Source organism: Antechinus flavipes, chromosome 1, assembly GCF_016432865.1.
Source record: "Antechinus flavipes isolate AdamAnt ecotype Samford, QLD, Australia chromosome 1, AdamAnt_v2, whole genome shotgun sequence".
NCBI lineage: Eukaryota > Metazoa > Chordata > Mammalia > Dasyuromorphia > Dasyuridae > Antechinus > Antechinus flavipes.
The window spans coordinates 666,094,821-666,114,295 of NC_067398.1; the positions used below are offsets into that span (position 1 = coordinate 666,094,821).

At 33.6% G+C, this 19,475-nt stretch overlaps 1 protein-coding gene across 2 annotated transcripts in view; it reads right to left on the reverse strand.

Moving 5' to 3' along the window:
* Nucleotides 1-19,475, reverse strand: part of LOC127545031 (cytochrome P450 4F3-like) — a 98,302-nt gene that overhangs the window by 71,793 nt on the left and 7,034 nt on the right. The window contains exon 1 of one of the 2 annotated variants that reach the window (XM_051972052.1): nt 7,466-7,629. The exons of the other annotated variant lie outside the window; for it this stretch is intronic. Within the exon in view, the coding sequence (XP_051828012.1) occupies nt 7,466-7,629 (164 nt within the window). Of the gene's footprint in view, nt 1-7,465; nt 7,630-19,475 lie in introns of those variants that run through there. 2 annotated transcript variants of the gene reach the window in all.

Here is a 19,475-nt window from a genome sequence, read left to right on the forward strand (position 1 = left end):
GGGACATCCCCTAAATTTTCAATTCTTTGCCATCATAAAATGAGATACACTAAATATCTGGTACAAATAAGTCCTTTCCCCCTTTCTTTGATTTATTTGGCACTTAGTAATAGTTTTTCTAGGCAAAAAAGTTATGTTCAATTTTATAGTTCTTTTGACATAATTCAAAATTATTTTTCAAAATCATTGGACTAGTTCACAATTCCACAAACAGTGCATTAGAGTTCCAATTTTTCCATATCCCTTCTAGCATTTATCATTTTCCTTTTCTGTCATGTTAGCCAATGTAATAGATAGTATTGAAAACTTATTTTAATGTGCATTTCTCTAATCAATCGTGACTTAGGAAATTTTTCATGTGATTATTGAGAGATTTGATTTCTTCTGAAAACTGCATGTTAATATCTTTTGACCCTTTGTAAATTGAGGAATTGTTTTTTATATAAATTTAGCTGTTTCCTATATATCTGTAAAATTAGAACTTTAGTAGAGAATCTTGTTGTAAAATTGTTTTTCTAGTTTCCTATTTTACTTTCAATTTTAGCTGCATTAGTTTTGTTTGTGCAAACTTTTTCTAATTTCATATAATCAAAATGACCATTTTTACTTTCCATAATCCTCTTTTTCTTTTTTTTTTTTTTTGGGAATAAATTTTCTCTTACCTATAGATCTGACATGTATTTTTCTATGCTCCCCTAATTTACTTATGATAGTATCCTTTAAGTCTAATCATTTATCCATTTTGACATTTTCTTCTTATTCAATGTGAGATGTTGGTCTATGCCCAGTTTTTATCAAACTGCTTTGCAGTTTTCCCAGCAATTAAAAAAAATTTTTTTTAACCAAATGTTAAGTTCCTACTTCCAAAGCTTAGATCTTTTGGTTTATCAAAGACAAGATTACTTTGGTCATTTACTATTTTGTAATATGTACTTAATCTATTCTATTGATCCACCAATCTAATTCTTAGTGAGTATCAGATTGTTTTGTTGATTACTATTTTGTAACAGAGTTAGAAATCTCAGTTTCCCTTTTAAACAATTTTTTTCAATGATTCCCTTGAAATTTTTGATCTTGTGTTCTTCCAGATGAATTTTGTTACTATTTTTTTAGTTCTATAAAATAATTCTTTCATAGTTTGGTATGACACTGAATAAGCAAATTAATTCAATTAGAATTGTAATTTTTTATTATATCCATCCATAGGATGGCTTTAAGTATAGGCAATGTTTCTGTGCTTAGTGACAAGTTTAAGAAATGTTAGATTCTGGAAAGCCTTTAAAAAAGCTAACCAAGCCCCAGGAAAGGAGACAAGACTTTGAAAGAGATAATAAAGGATTTGGATTTTAACCCATAGCTATTCTTATGGTGATTACTGAACTGAAACTAAGGCTACTCCCAGAGACCCCAAGAAAACTGAACTAAGAACATTATAGAATGGAACAAGAAAATACACTCAATTGTTCATACACTACATATATTACCTGGCACATACTCCAAAGAGGTCAAAGGCTTAAAGAAAGATCCTGGTCACAAAACTCTTTGTAAAAAAAAATTAGAAATTAAATGGATTGATTAGGAACTAATTAAATAAATTATGGTACAGGAATATAATGGAATACTACTGCACCAAAATAAATGGTGAAAAGGAAGACTTCAGAGAAATAGAGAATGACTACAAAATGATTCAGAGCAAAGAAAGATAATTATACATACAAGTATAATAAAAACACCATTAAAAGACTTTGTCAAACTCTGATTAACATCAATGAACAATATCAATCCCAAAGAACTGCTGCTGCTAGCTGTCATTTATATAGAACTTAAAGGTTTGTAAAGTCCTTTACAAATATGTCATTTTATTCTTGCAAAAACCCTGGATGATAAAAACTATTTTTATTTACATGTTGCAGATGAGGAAACTGAGTCAGACTGAGGTTAAGTGACGTGCCCAGGATCACATAACAAGGTATGTGTCTGGCCAGATTTCAACTCAAATGTTTCTGATTCCATGATTAATCCTCAAGCCCACCATACTACCCAGCTGTATTCTATTATGGGTTACTGAAAATTTTCCCCTGCTTGACACATTTTTTGGAAGATCCTTGTTCCTTTTTATTTCTTACTAGGATATGTTTGTCTGTAATAAAAAAAAAAGTTGGAGAGTTTGTAATAGTTCTTTTTTCATTGAATAAAGGGAGATCCAGAAACACCAGATAAATGGTAAAACGAACCAAGAGGCCAGTAGAAAGCTCTTACAAAAAAAAAAAAAGATGCCAAAAATTCTGAACCAAGAGCAGTTTAGAGGGTTGGAGATAAGGTTTACAGGAGTGATAATGAAGATGTGGAAAAAAAGAGAAAGAATCATAGGATCTTAAATTTAGATCTGAAATCATAGATATCTTAGGAATTATCTATTAAAGTGATAGCAATCAAATTAACACTATCTTTTCTATAAAAGAGCTGTCAATTACTTTTTGTATGACTCCAATCACCATCCCTCTGAATTTCCTGTCTGAAACACTCTTCCCTGGCCACCACTGTCTTCTATGTGTTGTCTTCTTCTATGAGAATGTAAGATCTTTGAAGACAAAGTTAATCTTACTTGTGTATATTTGCATGTCCAGTTCTTGGCATAGTGCTTGTCACATAATATATATTCTATCAAAGCAATTTCATTTAATTATTCATTGATTCCTTGATTCCAAATATCTCATTTTGCAAAGGAAAACAATTCTGAGAAAATTGAAGTGACTTACTCAAGGTCCTATGGAGGAAGTAGTAAAGCCAAAATTAAACTATACTCCTCTCATGACAAATTGATTTATACCACATTATTTATCATCAAACTTTTGGAAAGATAAAGCCCTCCGCTTGCTATGGGTAAGATGATATAGATAAAGGGGAGAAGTAGAACTATTGACGTCTTGGGTTTTTTTTTTTTTTTTTTTTTTGTTTTGTTTTGTTTTCAGGGGGGAAGATATTTAGACTTGGAAGGATACAATGAAAATGGCAAATAGGGAGTTAAAATCTCAAATACTAAATGAGCTTAAGTTACCAGACTTAAAATATCTACAGTTCCTACAACACTGACAAAATCTTGTAGGTGGGAAGCATCTTAGAGAATTGGATATATCACTTACAACTGGAAGTAATCAAATGATTGTTCCAAAATAGGAAGGTAGTAGAGTTTTCTTTTTTTTCTTTTTTTTTGAGTAGATTTTTCAAATTGTAAGCCAAGAACTTGATTTTTGTTCCTGAAAAAAATTGTCTATGATATGATTACAATGAAGGTTTATGTGCATTAAGGAAGAAAAAGTAGTAATCATTACAAAGCAGCAAGGATCCACATAGTACATATCATGTCAAACTTACTTCATTTTGTCTTTGGAAAGGATTACAAGTGAATAGAGATAGGAAATTCCATACTAAGGATCTGTGTGGAGTTTTTTAAAAAATATTTTTTATCTATTTTGTTTGATATTTCCCAATCACATGTAAAAAATGTTAATAATCATTTTCAAAATTTTGAATTCCAAATTCTCTCCCTCTTTTCCACCTTTATTTAGGAAGGCAAGCAGTTTGATATTGATTGTACATGTAAAATCATGCTAAGCATATTTACATAGTATCCACATTACAAAAGAAAACACAATAAAACAATTAAAAAGAAAGTTCAAAAAAGCATGCTTCAATATACATTCAGAATTCATCAGTTCTCTCTTTGGAGATGGAATTATATTTGAATATTATCTTGGATCATTGTCTTGATTAGAGCAGTTAATTCTTTCACAGTTCATCATCCTTACAATACTGTTATTGCTATGTACAATGTTCTCTTGGTTCTTCTCACATCTCTTTTGCATGGGTTCACATAAGTTTTTCTAGGTTTTTCTGAAACTATCCTATTCTAGCACAGTAGTGATCTATCAGAATCATATGCACAACTAGTTCAGCATTGCCCAGTTGATAGGACATATCATTTTTCAATTTTATGCTATCATAAAATGATTTGTTCTAAATATTTAGTACAAACATGTCCTTTCCCCCTTTCTTTGATCTCTGGAATTTAGACCTAGTAGTGTTATTGTTGGGCCAAAAGGTAAGCACAGCTTTATAACTCTTTGGACATAGTTCCAAATTGTTTCCCAGAATCATTGGACTAGTTCACAATCCTACCAATAGTGCATTAGGTTCTCAATTGTCCATACCACCTCCAGCATTTATCATTTTCCTTTTCTGTCATGTTAGCCAATCTGGAAAATGCCGGGAAGTACCTTAGAGTTGTTTTACTGTGCATTTTTCTAATCAATAGTGACTTAGAGAATTTTTAAAATGTAATTATTGAAAGCTTTGATTTCTTCTTCTGAAAAGTACCTGTTTATATCCTTTGACCATTGATAAATTGGGGAATGACTCTTTTTTTTTTAAATTTGGATCAGTTTCCTATATTTGATAAATTAGGGCTTTATAAGATGATTTCAGAAAGGCCTAGAGAGACTTGCATGAACTGCTGCTAAATGAAGTGAGTAGAACCAGAAGAATATAAGTACATAACAGGAAGAATATGTGATAATCAATTATGATGGCTATGACTTTTTTCAACAATGAGGTGATTCAGGACAATTCCAAAAGACTTATGATTCTTATAATGAAGAGAGCTATCTGCATCTAGAAAAAGGACTATGAAGACTGAATATGTATCACAACATAGTATTTTCACCTTTTTTTGTTATTTGCTTGCTTTTTGTTTTCTTTCTTATTTTTTCCTTTTTGATTTGATTTTTCTTGTTCATCATGATAGTTGTGAAAATATGAATAGAAGAATTGCACATATTTAACATATATTGGATTACTTGCTGTCTAGGGGAGAAAGGAGGGAGAAAAATTGGAATATAAGGTTTGCAAGGATGAATGTTGAAAACTATCTTTACATATATTTTGAAAAATAAAAAGATATTATTAAAAACATTATTTAAAAAAGAAATTAGGATTTTAGTAGAGCACCTTCCTATAAAATTATTTTCCCAATTTCCTATTTTACTTTCAATTTTGGCTGCATTGGTTTTGTTTGTGTAAAAGCTTTCTAATTTCATGTAATAAAAATGATCAGTTTTACTTTCCATAATTTTGTCTCTCTCTTGTTTGGTCATAAACTCTTCCCTAACATCTTACTTATACATCTGACATGTGCATTTTCTATTGCTCCTATAATTTATTTATGATAGCATCCTTTAAGATTAAATCATTTATGCTTTTTTAACCTTGTCTTATTATTCACCCTTAAATGGTTTATTCTAGTTTATGCCAACCTGCTTTCCAGTTTTCCCAGAAATTTTTATCGAATGTCAAGTTCTAATGCCAAAATCTTGGATCTTTGGGTTTTTCAAACACTAGATTACTATGGTAATTTATTGTGTATTGTGTACTTAATCTATCCCAGTGATCCACTACTCTAGTTCTTAGTGATTATGTTGTTGATTATCATCACCATTATCATAATTTAAAATTTAGCGCTACTAGTCTGCCTTCCTTTTTTCCTTTTGATTTTTTCATTGATCCTCTTGAAATTTTTGATCTTGCGTTCTTCCAGATGAATTTTGTAACTATTTTTTCCTAGTTTTATAAAATCATTGTTTCATAGTTTTATTGGTATGACACTGAATGTGCAAATTAACTTGAGTGGAATTGTTATTTTATTTTATTTTAAATTTTTTTGATATATTGGCTTGGTCTGTTGCTGTTTAGTTGCTTAGTCATATTTGACTCTATATAAACCCATGGACTTTGTTCAGGGGATTTTCTTGGTAAAGATACTGGAGTGATTTGCAATTTCCTTTTCCAGTATGTCCTCATTTTCCAAAACAGAAACTAGGGAAATAAGAGTTAAGTGACTTGTCAAAAGTCATATAGTTAATAAATGACATATTCATCACAAATGGATTTGAACTCAGATCTTTTTGATTCCAAGTCTAGTATTCTATCCATAGTACCACCTTACTGTGTCTACTCATGAGAAATCAATATTTTTCATTGTTTATATCTTTTTTTGTGTGTAAGAAATATTTTATAATTATGTTCATATATTCCCTGAGATTGTCCTAGCAAGTAGACTCCCATGTATTTTATATTGACTGAAGTTATTTTACATGTAATCTCTCTGTCTCTTGCTGCAAAATTTTTTTAGTACTATATAGAAATGCTGATGATTTAAGTGGGTTTATTTTATATTCTGCAACTTTGCTGAATTGTTTCAACCAGTTTTTACTTGATTCTCAAAATATACTATCATATCATCTTCAAGGATTCTCTAAATATACCATTATATCATTTGCAATGAGTTATTCTTTTATTTCCTCATTGTCTATTTTTATTCTTTTGATTTCTTTTTACTTGTCTTATTGCAATAACTACTATTTCTAGTACAATATTGGAGAATAATGTTGGTAATGGATATCCTCACTTTATCCCTGATCTAATTGGGAAGGCTTCAAATTTGTCCCTATTACAAATAATGTTTGTTCATAATTTTAGTTACCACTTATAATTATTAGTTTAAGAAAGACTCCATTGCAATATTTTTAACAGGAATGGATATTATATTTTGCCAAAATCTTTTCTGTATTTATTGATAAATTCATATGACTTTTAAAAATTGGTTTTGTTATTGATATAATATTGATATCAGCACAATTAATAGTTCTTTTAATAATGAACCATCCCTATATTCCTGGTATAAATCCCATCTGGTTATAGGATATTGTTTGTAGGAGATATTGCTATAATTTATGATATAGCTGAATTTGAATGAAGCTTAGTCAAAGACTCTCATGATGTTCTTGGGGACAGTCTACACTAGTGGAAAAATACTGTATTTGTAATCAGAGTATCCTAGGCCCTAGTTTTCTCATACACATAATTATGAGAGAGTGGCCAAAAAAGCAAATGTGTCCTAAAGCTACATAAATAAATGCATGCTATCCACAGCAAGGGAAGTGAGAGCCCTATTGTCTTCTAACCCTGGGAAAGCACATTGGGAGCCAGAATGAGGTATTCAATTCTGGACATCCATTCAATCAAAGCTCTTGCCTTTTCTTGTGTCTTCTCATCTTGCTGAGAAATCATCCACTTTCGTTGTGACCCTTTTAAGCATGTTCTGCACATGAATAACTTTAGAGAGATCTTTTCTTTATTTGTATTACCTGGGACTTCTGAAGCACAGGATGCCCGGATTACCCTTTCTTTATGAAGGTTTGCTCCATTCCTCATCTTTTTTAGTTCCCATTTCAATATCTCAATTGATCAGGCTCCTTGGCTGCTTTTTCAGTCTCCTTAAATACTTAGTCTATTCCTGTTTCCTAGTTCATATACACATTGAGGTCCCCAGATCTTGGCCCAAGTGTCTCCACTCACCATCCCCTGGTGGCCAATGAACCAGTTCTGAAGTGGTGGCTGGGGAAAGCACCTAAAATATTGGCAGATGTTGTAGTATCTGTAGGCAGAGGACAAGACCTGAGCCAGGATCCATGTGCTAAGTGCCAAGAAGAACAGGAGGAGGCCTGAAGAAACTCCAGGCCTTAATCCTTCCAGGCCCAGCTGGTGAGACAGCCACTCAGAACCTGGCAACATCCTGCAGAGAGAGACAAAAAATAAAGACTTAGTGGGAAAAAAACAGGAAAAGTCAGCTAGGCTAAAGCCAGCTGCAATTGCTCTTGAATCAATTGTTAAATTTTCAGAGTGAACATTAACATCTTGAAAATTGTCAAAGTAGAAAAATCAAGACTTGCTTTATTATTTTGATTGTTGTCTAGACTTCAGAAAGTGATGGAAAAATGTTAATGATACAGATTAAATTTAAAATTTTGTCATTGGTGGGTTCTCTCCTCACCAGAAAACCAGTTGTAAAACATTTCCCAGCACACACTTGCATATAATTGATATAAGGTGAAAGACGTGGAGGAAGCCAAAAGGGAAGAAATATGGGAAGGGGAAGAAGCACAAGAAGAAGAAATAGAAGATGAAATATAGAAGAGAGTCCAAAGTCCATGGTTTCACATAGAGTTGGACATCACTGAATGACTAAAGAATGAGACCAGGAAAGATCTTTTACAAAAGGTGGGGAATGTGTGATAGTCTGATCTCATCTAGGTTCTAGAAAGTTTCATTCTCATTCTCAAAGTCTGAATAGGGAAAGAGGAGAAGAGGCAAGGGAGGGGAGACCTTCCATCACTCACCTTAAATTTCATCTACTGATCTTTCATAGAAAAGTAGGGAGCGAAGGGAGCAGGGTTTGGTTGGTAAGATGCTTTTTAAGGTAAGAGGATGAGGCTGAAAAGCTTGTTTAGTATTTTAAGGGAAGAAGAAAGTTTTAAAATGTTTGTATTTTTACAGAAATGTTAGTCTCTGAAAATGTCCAGGCATGATGGTGGTGAAGAACGATAGCATTTGGAGCTGGGGATACCCATTCCAAAGAAGGAACAGAAAAGCTGATCCACTTTCCACTGGCCAATAATCACACAGAACTTTATGTTTTTATTATTTATTATTTTATTTTATTTTATTTTTTGCTAAGACAATTAAGGTTAAGTGACTTGCTCAGAGTCATCCAGCTAGGAAGTATTAAGTGTCTGAGGCCAGATTTGAATTCAGGTCCCCTTGACTTCAGGGTTGGTGCTCTGTTATATTTTTATTTTTAATAGTATTTTATTTCTAATACATACAAAGATAGTTTTAAACATTCACCTTGTGTTCCAAAGTTTTCTACCCCTCCCCGTAGACAGCAAACAATGTGATGGAGGTTAAACATGTACAATTTTTCTACCTACACAAGAATATTCAAAACAAAAGAGAAAAAACCCGAGTAAGAGAAAAAAACTAGCAAGCAAACAATAAAACAACAGCAACAACAACAAAGATGATTTTGATCTTTTTGATCACATTCAGTGATTTTGATTTTTGATTCACATTCCGTCTCCATATTTCTCTCTCTGGATATGAATGGCACTGTTCATCACGTCTATTGGTATTGCCTTGAATCACCTCAATGTTGAACAGAGCCAAGTCCATCACAGTTGATCATCGTATAATCTTGTTGTTGCTGTATACAATTGTTCTCCTGGCTCTGCTCACTTTACTTAGCCTCATTTCATGTAAGTCTTTCTAGGCTTTTCTGAAATCAGCCTACTCATCATTTCTTACAGAACAATAATATTCTATTATATTTTTATACTATAACTTGTTTAGCCATCCCCCAATTGATGAGCATCCACTCAATTTCCAGTCCCACAAAAAGGGCTGCTACAAACATTTTTGCACATGTGGGTTCTTTCCCTTCTTTTGTAAGTTCTTATAAAAGTGTAAACACTTTTATAAGAGCTACTATACAGACCCAGTAGAGATTGGATCTAAGGATATGATGGATCAAAGGATATGCACAGTTTTATAGCCTTTTAAGCATAGTTCCAAATTGCTCTCCAGGACAGTTGGATCATTTCACAACTCCAAAACTCCATTACTGTCCCAGTTTTCCCATATCCCTTCCAACATTTTATCATTATCTTTCCTATCATCTTAGCCAATGTAAGAAATATATGGTGGTACCTCAGAGTTCATAATACTTTGGGGCAAGATTCATATCCAAATTCCCTGGCAGCTCTCAAACATGCTCCCTTTTCTTCTCTGACATTGCTCCTGATGGGATGGGGTGAAACCCCAAAATATATATTGGGATTTTAGGCCAGGGTGGCAAGATATCTCAAAAAATTTGTAGGCGTGGATTGTGAGAACTGAATGAGCTCCACAGAGCTATGTAAAGAAAAATCAGAGGAATGAAACAAATTTGAGAAATGAAAGTGAAACCTAAGAAATGAAACATAAAGATTAGGCAAATGTGGATGAAATGTATAGAAGAAAGCCATAATTAGAATAGGAAACATGCTATTAGATATAGAAAAGATTTATGCACACCCAAATAAGGGTAAAAGTAAATAAGGACTAGAGTCTCTGAAATGTGGAGAATGGGAGATGTACTCAGGAGTGGGGACGAATACTCAAAGGGAGTAATTAGGCGTTCCTGGATAGGTTATAACCTCTGTAATACCTAGTCAATGGGAAACCAGAGAAGGGACCTGTGTTTTGGGAACAGGATATTAAAAAATTATGCTTTGATACTTTTACAGTGTGCTTATTCTTTTAGACACCCATTCCTGCAAGATCATGAATAAAAATATTTTTTCTGGCTTCATCAATGAGTCTGTAGAGTTCTTGGTAAGATACTTGTCTCTTACATAGACCATTTTCAAATCAAGAGATAAAGATTTTATTACACAGTGCTGGCAGCAGGCTAATTTCTAGAAGGGAGTTTTAGCAATTAACAAGGGGATAGACTCAGGTCTTACATTCCCTAGAGGAACTTAAGATGCCATAAGACAGGGCAGGTTCCTAATGAATAGCTATATAAGGGTAAAGATGTTATAAGACAGGCAAAGTTTCTAGACAACTTACTGCCATAAGGGAGGCAGTTCCTAATAAATCCTTGATGCCATAAAACATATTTGTTTCTGAAGAAATTAGTATGGGATTACATCATTGATTAATTGGCTAAACCTAAAAGGAGTTAGCATCCTAAAAGGAGTTAACAAAGTAGGGTACTTGCAGGTTCTTTTATAGGAGGAAAATAACCTCAGGGGTTGATATCTACAGCTTGGTCTTCTGATTGGATACAATAACTGTGGGGTCATGATAATTTTAGTCAATGAAAGAAATTAGATGAGGAATTCAAGGCCTATTGCCTATTTAAAATAATCCTGTTAATGCCCCTCCTTGCTTCTCTTAGGGAGTAGCTTGATCTCCCGATTACATACAGTTATTCACGCTTCCTCCTTTTAGGGCCCATCCCTATATCCCATGAAGCTTCCAAGGACTAAGGATCCCATCACTCCTTCTTCTGTAGGCTCTTATCATTTCATTTATAGAAACATTGAAATATTTCTGGTGGTGGAGTTATTGTCTTCTTGCCTCAGGTCTCTCTCTACTCCTATCCATTCTCCATTCAGTCACCAGAATGATTTTCCTAAACTGCAAATCGGAGAAGGTCATCCCTATTGCCTCCAGGATCAAATACAAAATCCCCTTCATACTTAACTCTTCATCCCCATACCTTTGTAGTCTTCTTAATCTAATGACATTGGCCTCCTTATGATTCCACAAATGAAATAATTATTCTCTTGGTCCTAGATATTTTCTTTGACTGACCTCCATGTTTGTAATGTTCTTTCTCCTCATCTCTGCCTCCTGGCTTCTTTCAAGTCACAAGTAAAATTTCATCTTCTATAGGAAACATTTTCTAATCTCTCTTAATTGTTACTATCTTTTCCTGATAATTATCTCCCACATGTTTAGTCTATAGTTTATACATATTTATTTATTTGTTGAGTCCTTCATTAGATTGTGAGCCTCTTGGAGGTAGGGACTGTCTTCTGCCTCTTTTTGTATCCTTTGGGTTGAGCAAAGTACTTGGCTATTTATAGTACTTAATGGTATGTGCTTAATAAAAACTTATTGACTGACTGACAGTTAAATCATCACCTACTCTTCACAGAACAGCTAGGACCCAAATCTTCGCATTCTCATCACTTGTCAATCATCACTAATTTTTTTTTTGTCACTCCTAATATCTGATATAGACAAAGGTAGCTTTGAGACCAGAGGAATAAGTACTAGGTATCAAAGTAATAATGGACCCAACAGGAGAAACTGGCCAGTTGATTAAGATTTAACAGACATTTCTGAGACTCTGAGTAATAAGGGGAAAAAACAAAATTTCGGAATTGCAAGGAACCTCAAAGGCCATTTTATAGACTCCATACAAAATCTCACTTTGAATTTTCTTTCTGACAGAGCTGACAAATGATCATTCAACCTTGCTTTGAAGATTCTGAATTAGGATAGCCTAATTCAAAAAGGAGGAGGATGAGAAGGAGAAAGAGGAAGAGAAGGACAAAGTAGAGGAGAAGGAAGAGAAGAGAAGAGGAAAGAGACAGAAGAAGAGTAGGATGAGGAAAAAAGTCTGATACTTTTTATATATGATAAATCCTCACTTACTGGAAGACAACTCCTGAGTTTTTTCTTCTCAGGATGATAGATGTGAAGATCTTTCAATCAGGTCTAGATGATCCTTCTACAACCTTATTATCCCTTTTTTGGACACTCTTGTTTTTATCACATCTTTCCTAAACTGTGACTCCCATAAATGAAATAAAATACTCAAGATGGGAACTGACTCAGGCTGACAATATTTACTATGCCAATTATTACCTTTCTATCTTTATCCCCTATGAAATCTAAGACTGACTTAGTTTTCCTGGCTACCATATCATATTACTGACATATTGAGTCGGTTTGATACATATACTGCCAAGTAGGCAGGAAGTGATAGGGTTTCTTGGGAGATGATATGAGTGTTAATATGCATGCCCACAATGGCTTCAAAGAAGAGTTCAAGAATACAGCAGAGGAGGGGAAAAGGGAAAGATACTAGGAGTTGAAACATGAAGGTTTAGTGGGTTTGAGAGGCTGAGGGATTAGGTTTGAGCATAAGGAATTGGAAATAAAGGGATGGTTTAAACTTTGGAAAAAGTGATCCTGTCTTCATCCAAGGTCACTCTGTATAATAAAGCACTGGATAAGCATTATTGGGGGTTTGCTGGTAAATGTTGAGCAAGTAGCATTCTGACTCATTTAAAGCTTAATCTACATTATCGACATGTTCTCCATCAGTTTCTTGAGACTAAACAACTAATAGAATTGTGATATTCACAATGGAAATTTAGCAATCACTTGTTAGTGGGACCTGATTTCAGTACATCTCTACTGGGCATTATAAATCACAAGGTGGGTGTGACAGGCTCAGACCAGCCAAAGGCTTGGGAAGAAACAAAACCTCTGGTAGATGGGAATAGCTCCTACTCCTTAGTGGTCTTGATCTTTATGCTTTAAGATTACAGATCTTCTCTTCTGCCCTGAAGTTTGGGATAATTGTGTAGCTTTCTTCTCTTTTCCTATCACACTTTGTTGATAGAAGGAAATAGCCCTTTTTGCCTCAGTCAGATTTCTATTCTTCTACCATCACACTCTGGCAAGAAAGTTCTATATTCTAATCCTATAATAGAAACTTCCCCAGTTGAAAGCAAGTATAGATATAATAGTTTGAGGAACCATTTTCATGCATTCAAATTTATTTGCAATTGTATGAGGTTATCATCATGGCTTCAAGCTTAAGGAGGTACCAACTTTTCGAAAGCTGTCTCCCACACTTATTTCCTGTGTCAGCCCAGGCAAGTTGTTTTAGGTCTCTGTGCTTCAGTTTCTTTTATAAAATGAAGGTGCTGTGCTCAGTTACCTCTAAGGAACTTTTCAATTCTAAATTTATGATCCTATGAACATGTATCAAAAAACTGCAATGCAATTTAAAAGACATATATATTATATATACATACATATATTTGATGACACAAAATGAAAAGGATTTTGCACAAAATTATTATATTTAAAATAAGAAGTAATGGGAGCTGAATAAGACCCTAGATCTTTAGTAGCAGGGAAGTGGATCTTTTGCTCTTAAGTAGGCCTTTTGTTCCTTGCATTGACAAAATCATGACCCCATAGCTTATTGTATCCAATCAGAAAGCCAAGTTATTTTGTCAACCCCCAAAGTTATATTTCCCCCATAAAAGAAATTACTTATACTAAACTAACTTACTAACTTTTTTCTAGGCTTAGTTTATTTGCTAGGTGTCACAATGGCTAATGATTTTTAGGGTGCTAAATCCCTTTTACCCTGCCAATCAATGCCATAATTTCTTTAGGAATGAGGGTTCCTTGGGAACTTGCTATGCCTTAAAGGATCTTCCTCTTTAATGGAATCTTCCCCCTAGCTAATTGAGCTCTACTATGGGACTCAGCTCTCCTCTTTCCCCTTGTTAATTGCTAAAACTCCCTTTCCTTGCTAAAAAGTACATATGGATTTACCCTGCTACAATAATAAATAAAATTTGAGCATAATAAATCTTTCCCTCTTGATTTGGAGGTGATCTAAGCCTACAAATTCTTTTTAGATATCTCCTGAAATTAGTCTGTAACTATATCTTTGTAACCATATCTTTTGGAGTCCAAAACTTTCTACCCAACATTTGTTGGCTAAACCCCATTAGAAGGACTCTCGTTGATTGGGAAAAATCCTTGTATCAAATATCTCTGATACAGGTTTAAATATAAAAAATATGTAGACAATTGATAGAAATTTATAAGATCAAAATAAATAAGACCATTTATTCCCTAAATGGGAATGAATAATTCACAAAAGAAAAAGGCAAACTATTAATAATCACATGAAAAAAGACCCAAATCACTAAGAAATAAAATGCAAATAAAAAGAATCCTAATGCTTCATATTACAAGTAACAAATTGGTAAAGAAGAGAAAAGAGGAAAATAAACAATTTAAGTGGAGTTTTTTTTTAGCACAGAAGTGTCAAATCAGGACCTAAAGTGCAGTCAGAACCAAATTAAAATGAAATTGGGAAATACTTAACAAAATAAAGAGAAATACCAGAAAACCCATAGATAATATTTATATGTGGTTTTTAAAGTCAATATGTAGCCTTCAGAGGTCCTTATTTATGATTTAGTGACCCATTTCTATTTGAATTTGACCACAATGATGAAGCAGAGCATGAGGAATATAAATTCAGTTTTGATGAGGCTTAAATTAGTCCCACTATTCTGGAGAACCATTTGAAATTATGTAGATAAAGTGATGAAAATGTCCATAACACTGACATATTTTACTACTATGCATATACTACCAAGGAATTTGCTGACAAAAACGAAAATCTCCATTATACCCTAATATTTGCAGTAACTCTTTTTGTGGTAGTAGAGAAGTGGAAAGCAAACTAGATAGATATCCACTGTTTGGGAAATGGCTAAATAAAGAGTGGTACATAAATGCAATGAAACAGTACTCTGCTATAAGACACACTGAATATTATGAATATAAAGAAAAATTGATAACTAACATGAATGATGCAAAATGATGTAAGCAGGACAAAAGAAATAGCATATATGACCACAACAATACAAATACAAAAAATAATCATCACAAAACAATGACTGTTATTTTAAAATTATTTTTAAAAATTAGCTTGACCCCAAAGAGAGAACTAAGAAGATATTTGACCCCTTGTTTCTTTGCTCCATTGATGTGGGGTAAAAAAATCCATGAAATCTAAAAGCAGAAATGGAAAACTAATATATTTTTTGATGTATTGATTGATTTTCTGATCCCTTCCCTCTTTTAGAAATAAATAATTTATTAAAAGAGCTGTTATAAGTCTCTGAAATGGGGTGGGATACAGGGAGAAATCTAAACTTGAGTTAACAAGACAAGTTCTTAGAGCACTACTAGGGAAACCCATGAGGAAGGGCTGCTGTTTTGTTTTTTTATTAGTGTGGGTAGGGTTGTATCAATGAAAAGAACTAGCTCTTGGTACCAGAAACTACAATATGAAACATAGGTATTAGGAATTAGTGAAGGGAGAATTGTGCTATGGAAGAAATATTCATCTTCTTTAGTTATTCAGACCCGTGATAATTCTGGACTGTCTGCTTTGACTGGGATGAACTCAAATCTTTTGAGGACATTCACTAAGTATTCTAAACAATAAGCTGAAGTGCACTTGTGCCTAAATACCCTGGACACTTATTTGGTGGCCAAAATTTGTAAGGGGACAGAATATAGAGCTTGAAGTTTTCATATTGGTTCTGTGCTACCCAGTACTTCAAGGATTGGGTCCCTAAGTCCAGAGCATGTTAGTTTTAGAGATGTCCTAGAATATGAGGAGGGGAGAGATTACTTGAGAAGAAAGCTGAGCCTTATGTCAGCTGAGTTCTCATACCATGAGGGGGATGAAGACTGAGCCCAGAGAATAATAAAAAAACACAACTCTTGGACTCCCAACCATTCCTAGAATAGTCTTGAAAAATTGCCATCTTTAATCTGCAAAAGTTCCAGAAGGACTTTCTAGACAATGGTATTATTATTTTACTGAACCTCAAAGTCTTTATTTCCCTCAGAGTGTTAGTATGAAACAGGGAAAATTAAGAATTAGGAAAATTCACTGTGAATCATAGAGCTCTGAGTCAATGAACTGAAATGGATCAACATGTTGAGCCATGAATTTGGAATATCCTGAATTGTTGGCTGTATATTCAATGACACAAGAGATTGAATGGTAGTCCCACTGACTCCGAGTTCATCATAGAGTCTAAGAAGTATCATGGATGTTGATTTGTGTACCAGGAATAATTTTGTTGTTATTATTCAGTCTCTCAGTCATGTCTAACTCTTCTTGGTTTCATGGACTATAGCTCAGCAGGACCTTCTAGCTTCCACTATTTCTGGAAGTCTATCCAAGTTCACATTCATTGCTTCTATGATATTATCTTTCCATCTCATTCTTTGCCATCCCATTTTCCTATTGTTTTCATTCATTCCTGATATTAGAGTCTTTTAAAATGAATCTTGTCTTTTCTTTACGGGGCCAAAATATTTAAGCTTCATATTTGGTATTTGACCAATAGTTTGAATTAATTTCTTTAAGTATTGACTTATTTGATCTCCTTGATGCCTAAGGAACTATTGAAATTCTTCTCCAGCACCACAATGTGAAAGTGTCAATTCTGTGATGCTCCTCTTTTCTTATAGTTCAACTTTCATCACCATACATTGCTACTGGAAAAATCCTAACTTTGATTATATAAATCAATGATTCTTCTAGAAAGAAAAAAATTTACGTGTGATTTAAGAGTCACAGAGAGACTAGGATTTCCCAGAGAAGGTTTATCATAAATGAAAGTAAGTCACATAGCCATGTGATAATTGACCATTCAGGAATAATGAACAATGGATTATATTGCAGGATGAGAACTTTAAGTGGCAAAGGGCAAAAGACAAAGAAGAAAAGTTCCAAGCCTTGAATTATAGAGAATAGCTAATACAAGATGGGTAGAATAGTAGTTGAATAGGAAACCAGTAATTCGTTAGAGGTAGTTTCTAAGGAAGCTATCAATAAAGTCCTTGTACTTATGTGTGAATTTCAAATAAATAAGCAATAAACAGCTTAGAAAAGAATTTGTAAAAGAAGGGAACAAACTTTATTTAGACTTCATGGATTAGAACTTGCCCCAAGAATTTGACTCTGGAAAATTGTGGAGAGAATTTGGATAACAGTTAATAAAAGGAGAAACAGAAGTAACTTTGCCATAAAAACCTTGGCACACCACCAAGAAAAAAGAAACAAATTATGAATATTTTAAGAAATGGATCAGAAACCTGGACTAAATGCATGGCATTATAATGATGGAGGAATTCAAGTATCTAGAATCTGCTAAAATAGAGTAGGTGATAAATTGTCACATTATTTATTTTTCCTTTTGTAAATTGATAAATACAAATTAAGAAAAAAACAGTAGAAAAACACAGAAAAGAAAAATAAAAAATCCCCTCAAACCCCACAATGTGATAATATGCCTGGCAGAACATCAATGAGAATTCAAAATATATAACAATAAATTTCCATTTCAAGAAAGCATATATAATAGTAGAAGAAATAATATTCATGAGTGTCCATCCTTTGATTCCTTGTAGATTAATTTTTTGCTCTTTGCTGTGCACTTTTTATTTTATTTTTCCCCCTTTTCATCTCCCTCTTTCCCTTATTAACTTCAGGTTTGGCTGAGACAAAGTCCTGAAAATCTGCAAATTTGTTGAATGTCTTTTTTTTTTTTTTTGATATCATGGATAAGTTTGCTGGATATGATATTTTTGGCTGCAGGCCTAGTTTTTTGGGTTGCTGGTGTATATTATTTCACAACCTGCAATATTTTATTGTGGCTGCTAATAAATCCCGTGCAATACTAATTGTAGCTCTGGCATATTTGAATTGTTTTTTGTTTTTGTGTTTGTGTTTTACAAAATTTTCTCTTTCATCTTGAGGTTTTGAAATTTGACAATAATATTCCTATATTTTTCCACAAAGGATCTCTTTGAGGGGGTGATCAGTGGATATTTCTTTTCCTATTTCTATTTTTCCCTTGTGTTTTATCACTCCAGGACAATTTTTTAAAATTATTTTTTGCATTATTTTGTCAAGGTTCATTTTTTGTGGTCACAGCTTTCAAGTAGTCCAATTGCCTTATATTTATTTTTTCTTCTTCATCTGTTCTCTACATCTGTTTTTTATGTTTTAAATTCTGTTCAATTTTTCATTCTTTATATTTTATTTTGTTATTTTTGGGGGTCTTTTATAGCTTCACTAACTTTCTCTTGCCAAATTCTAATTTTCAAAGAATTATTTTCTTCTTTAAGACTCTTATCTCCTTTTCTAATTGATTACCTTTCTCTCCCCATAATCTTCTTGTTCCTCTCTTTTCTTTTTTTTTAAGTTTTTCTCAATCTATCTCACTTGATTTTTAAAGTCTTTTTTTGAGTTTGATAAATTCTTTCTGGGCAAGTAGCTATTTAACATTACTAACATTTAACATTCTAGAAGAGGCTTTTTTTTTTACTTCACTGTCCTCTTCTGAAGATGAACCCCAGTTCCCATAGTAAGTTCCGGTAGTTGGGTTCTTTATTCTTTCTTTCTTCATTTTTTTATTGTTGTTTAAAAATGAGAACTATTAGTGTAAGCAAACACTAATCTTGTGTTTTTTTTGGGGGGTAGTGCTTCTAGCTTCACTTCAGCTCTTCACCTGGAACCCCAAACCAAAAGTTCCATTCCTGCAAATGCCCGCAGCCAGCAGTGACCCTGTCCTACTGCTTCTGCACTCACTAGGTGTGTTTTTACCCAGGGCAGTATCTCAGCAGCATATCTATTCCTGGTGTTCTAAATAAGCAGAGGTTCCTACAATCTTCCCAGACTCAGATCCTTGATTCCACATGCTATTTGGGAGGTGAAAGTTACTTTGTTTCCCACTAAGGTTCCCCATTTGTTGTTTCTGTGAAGCTAGCCTGGAGTTATTTTCACTTCCCTGGTTAAATTCTGGAGTCTTTCTTCAGGTCCTTCTCTGTTCGTCTCAGGAAAAGTACCGTTTTATCCCAGATCTTTGTTTGTTTGTTTGTTTGTTTTAATCAGTCGATGTTTACTGACTTACTCCACCATTTTTCCAGAATCCTCCTCTCAAATTGTTATTTATGATTGTTCACTAGTACAGCTAGGTGGCACAGTGGGTAAATGTGCTGAGCTTGGGTGCAGGAAGACCTGAGTTTGAATCCCTTCTCACATATCTGCTAGCTGTGTCATTCTGGACAAATCATTTAATTTCTTTATACCTCAGTTTCCTCATTTATAAAAAGAAGATAATTATAACATATGGTTGTTTTAAAGCTCAAATGAGATAGCATGTGTACAGTCCTTT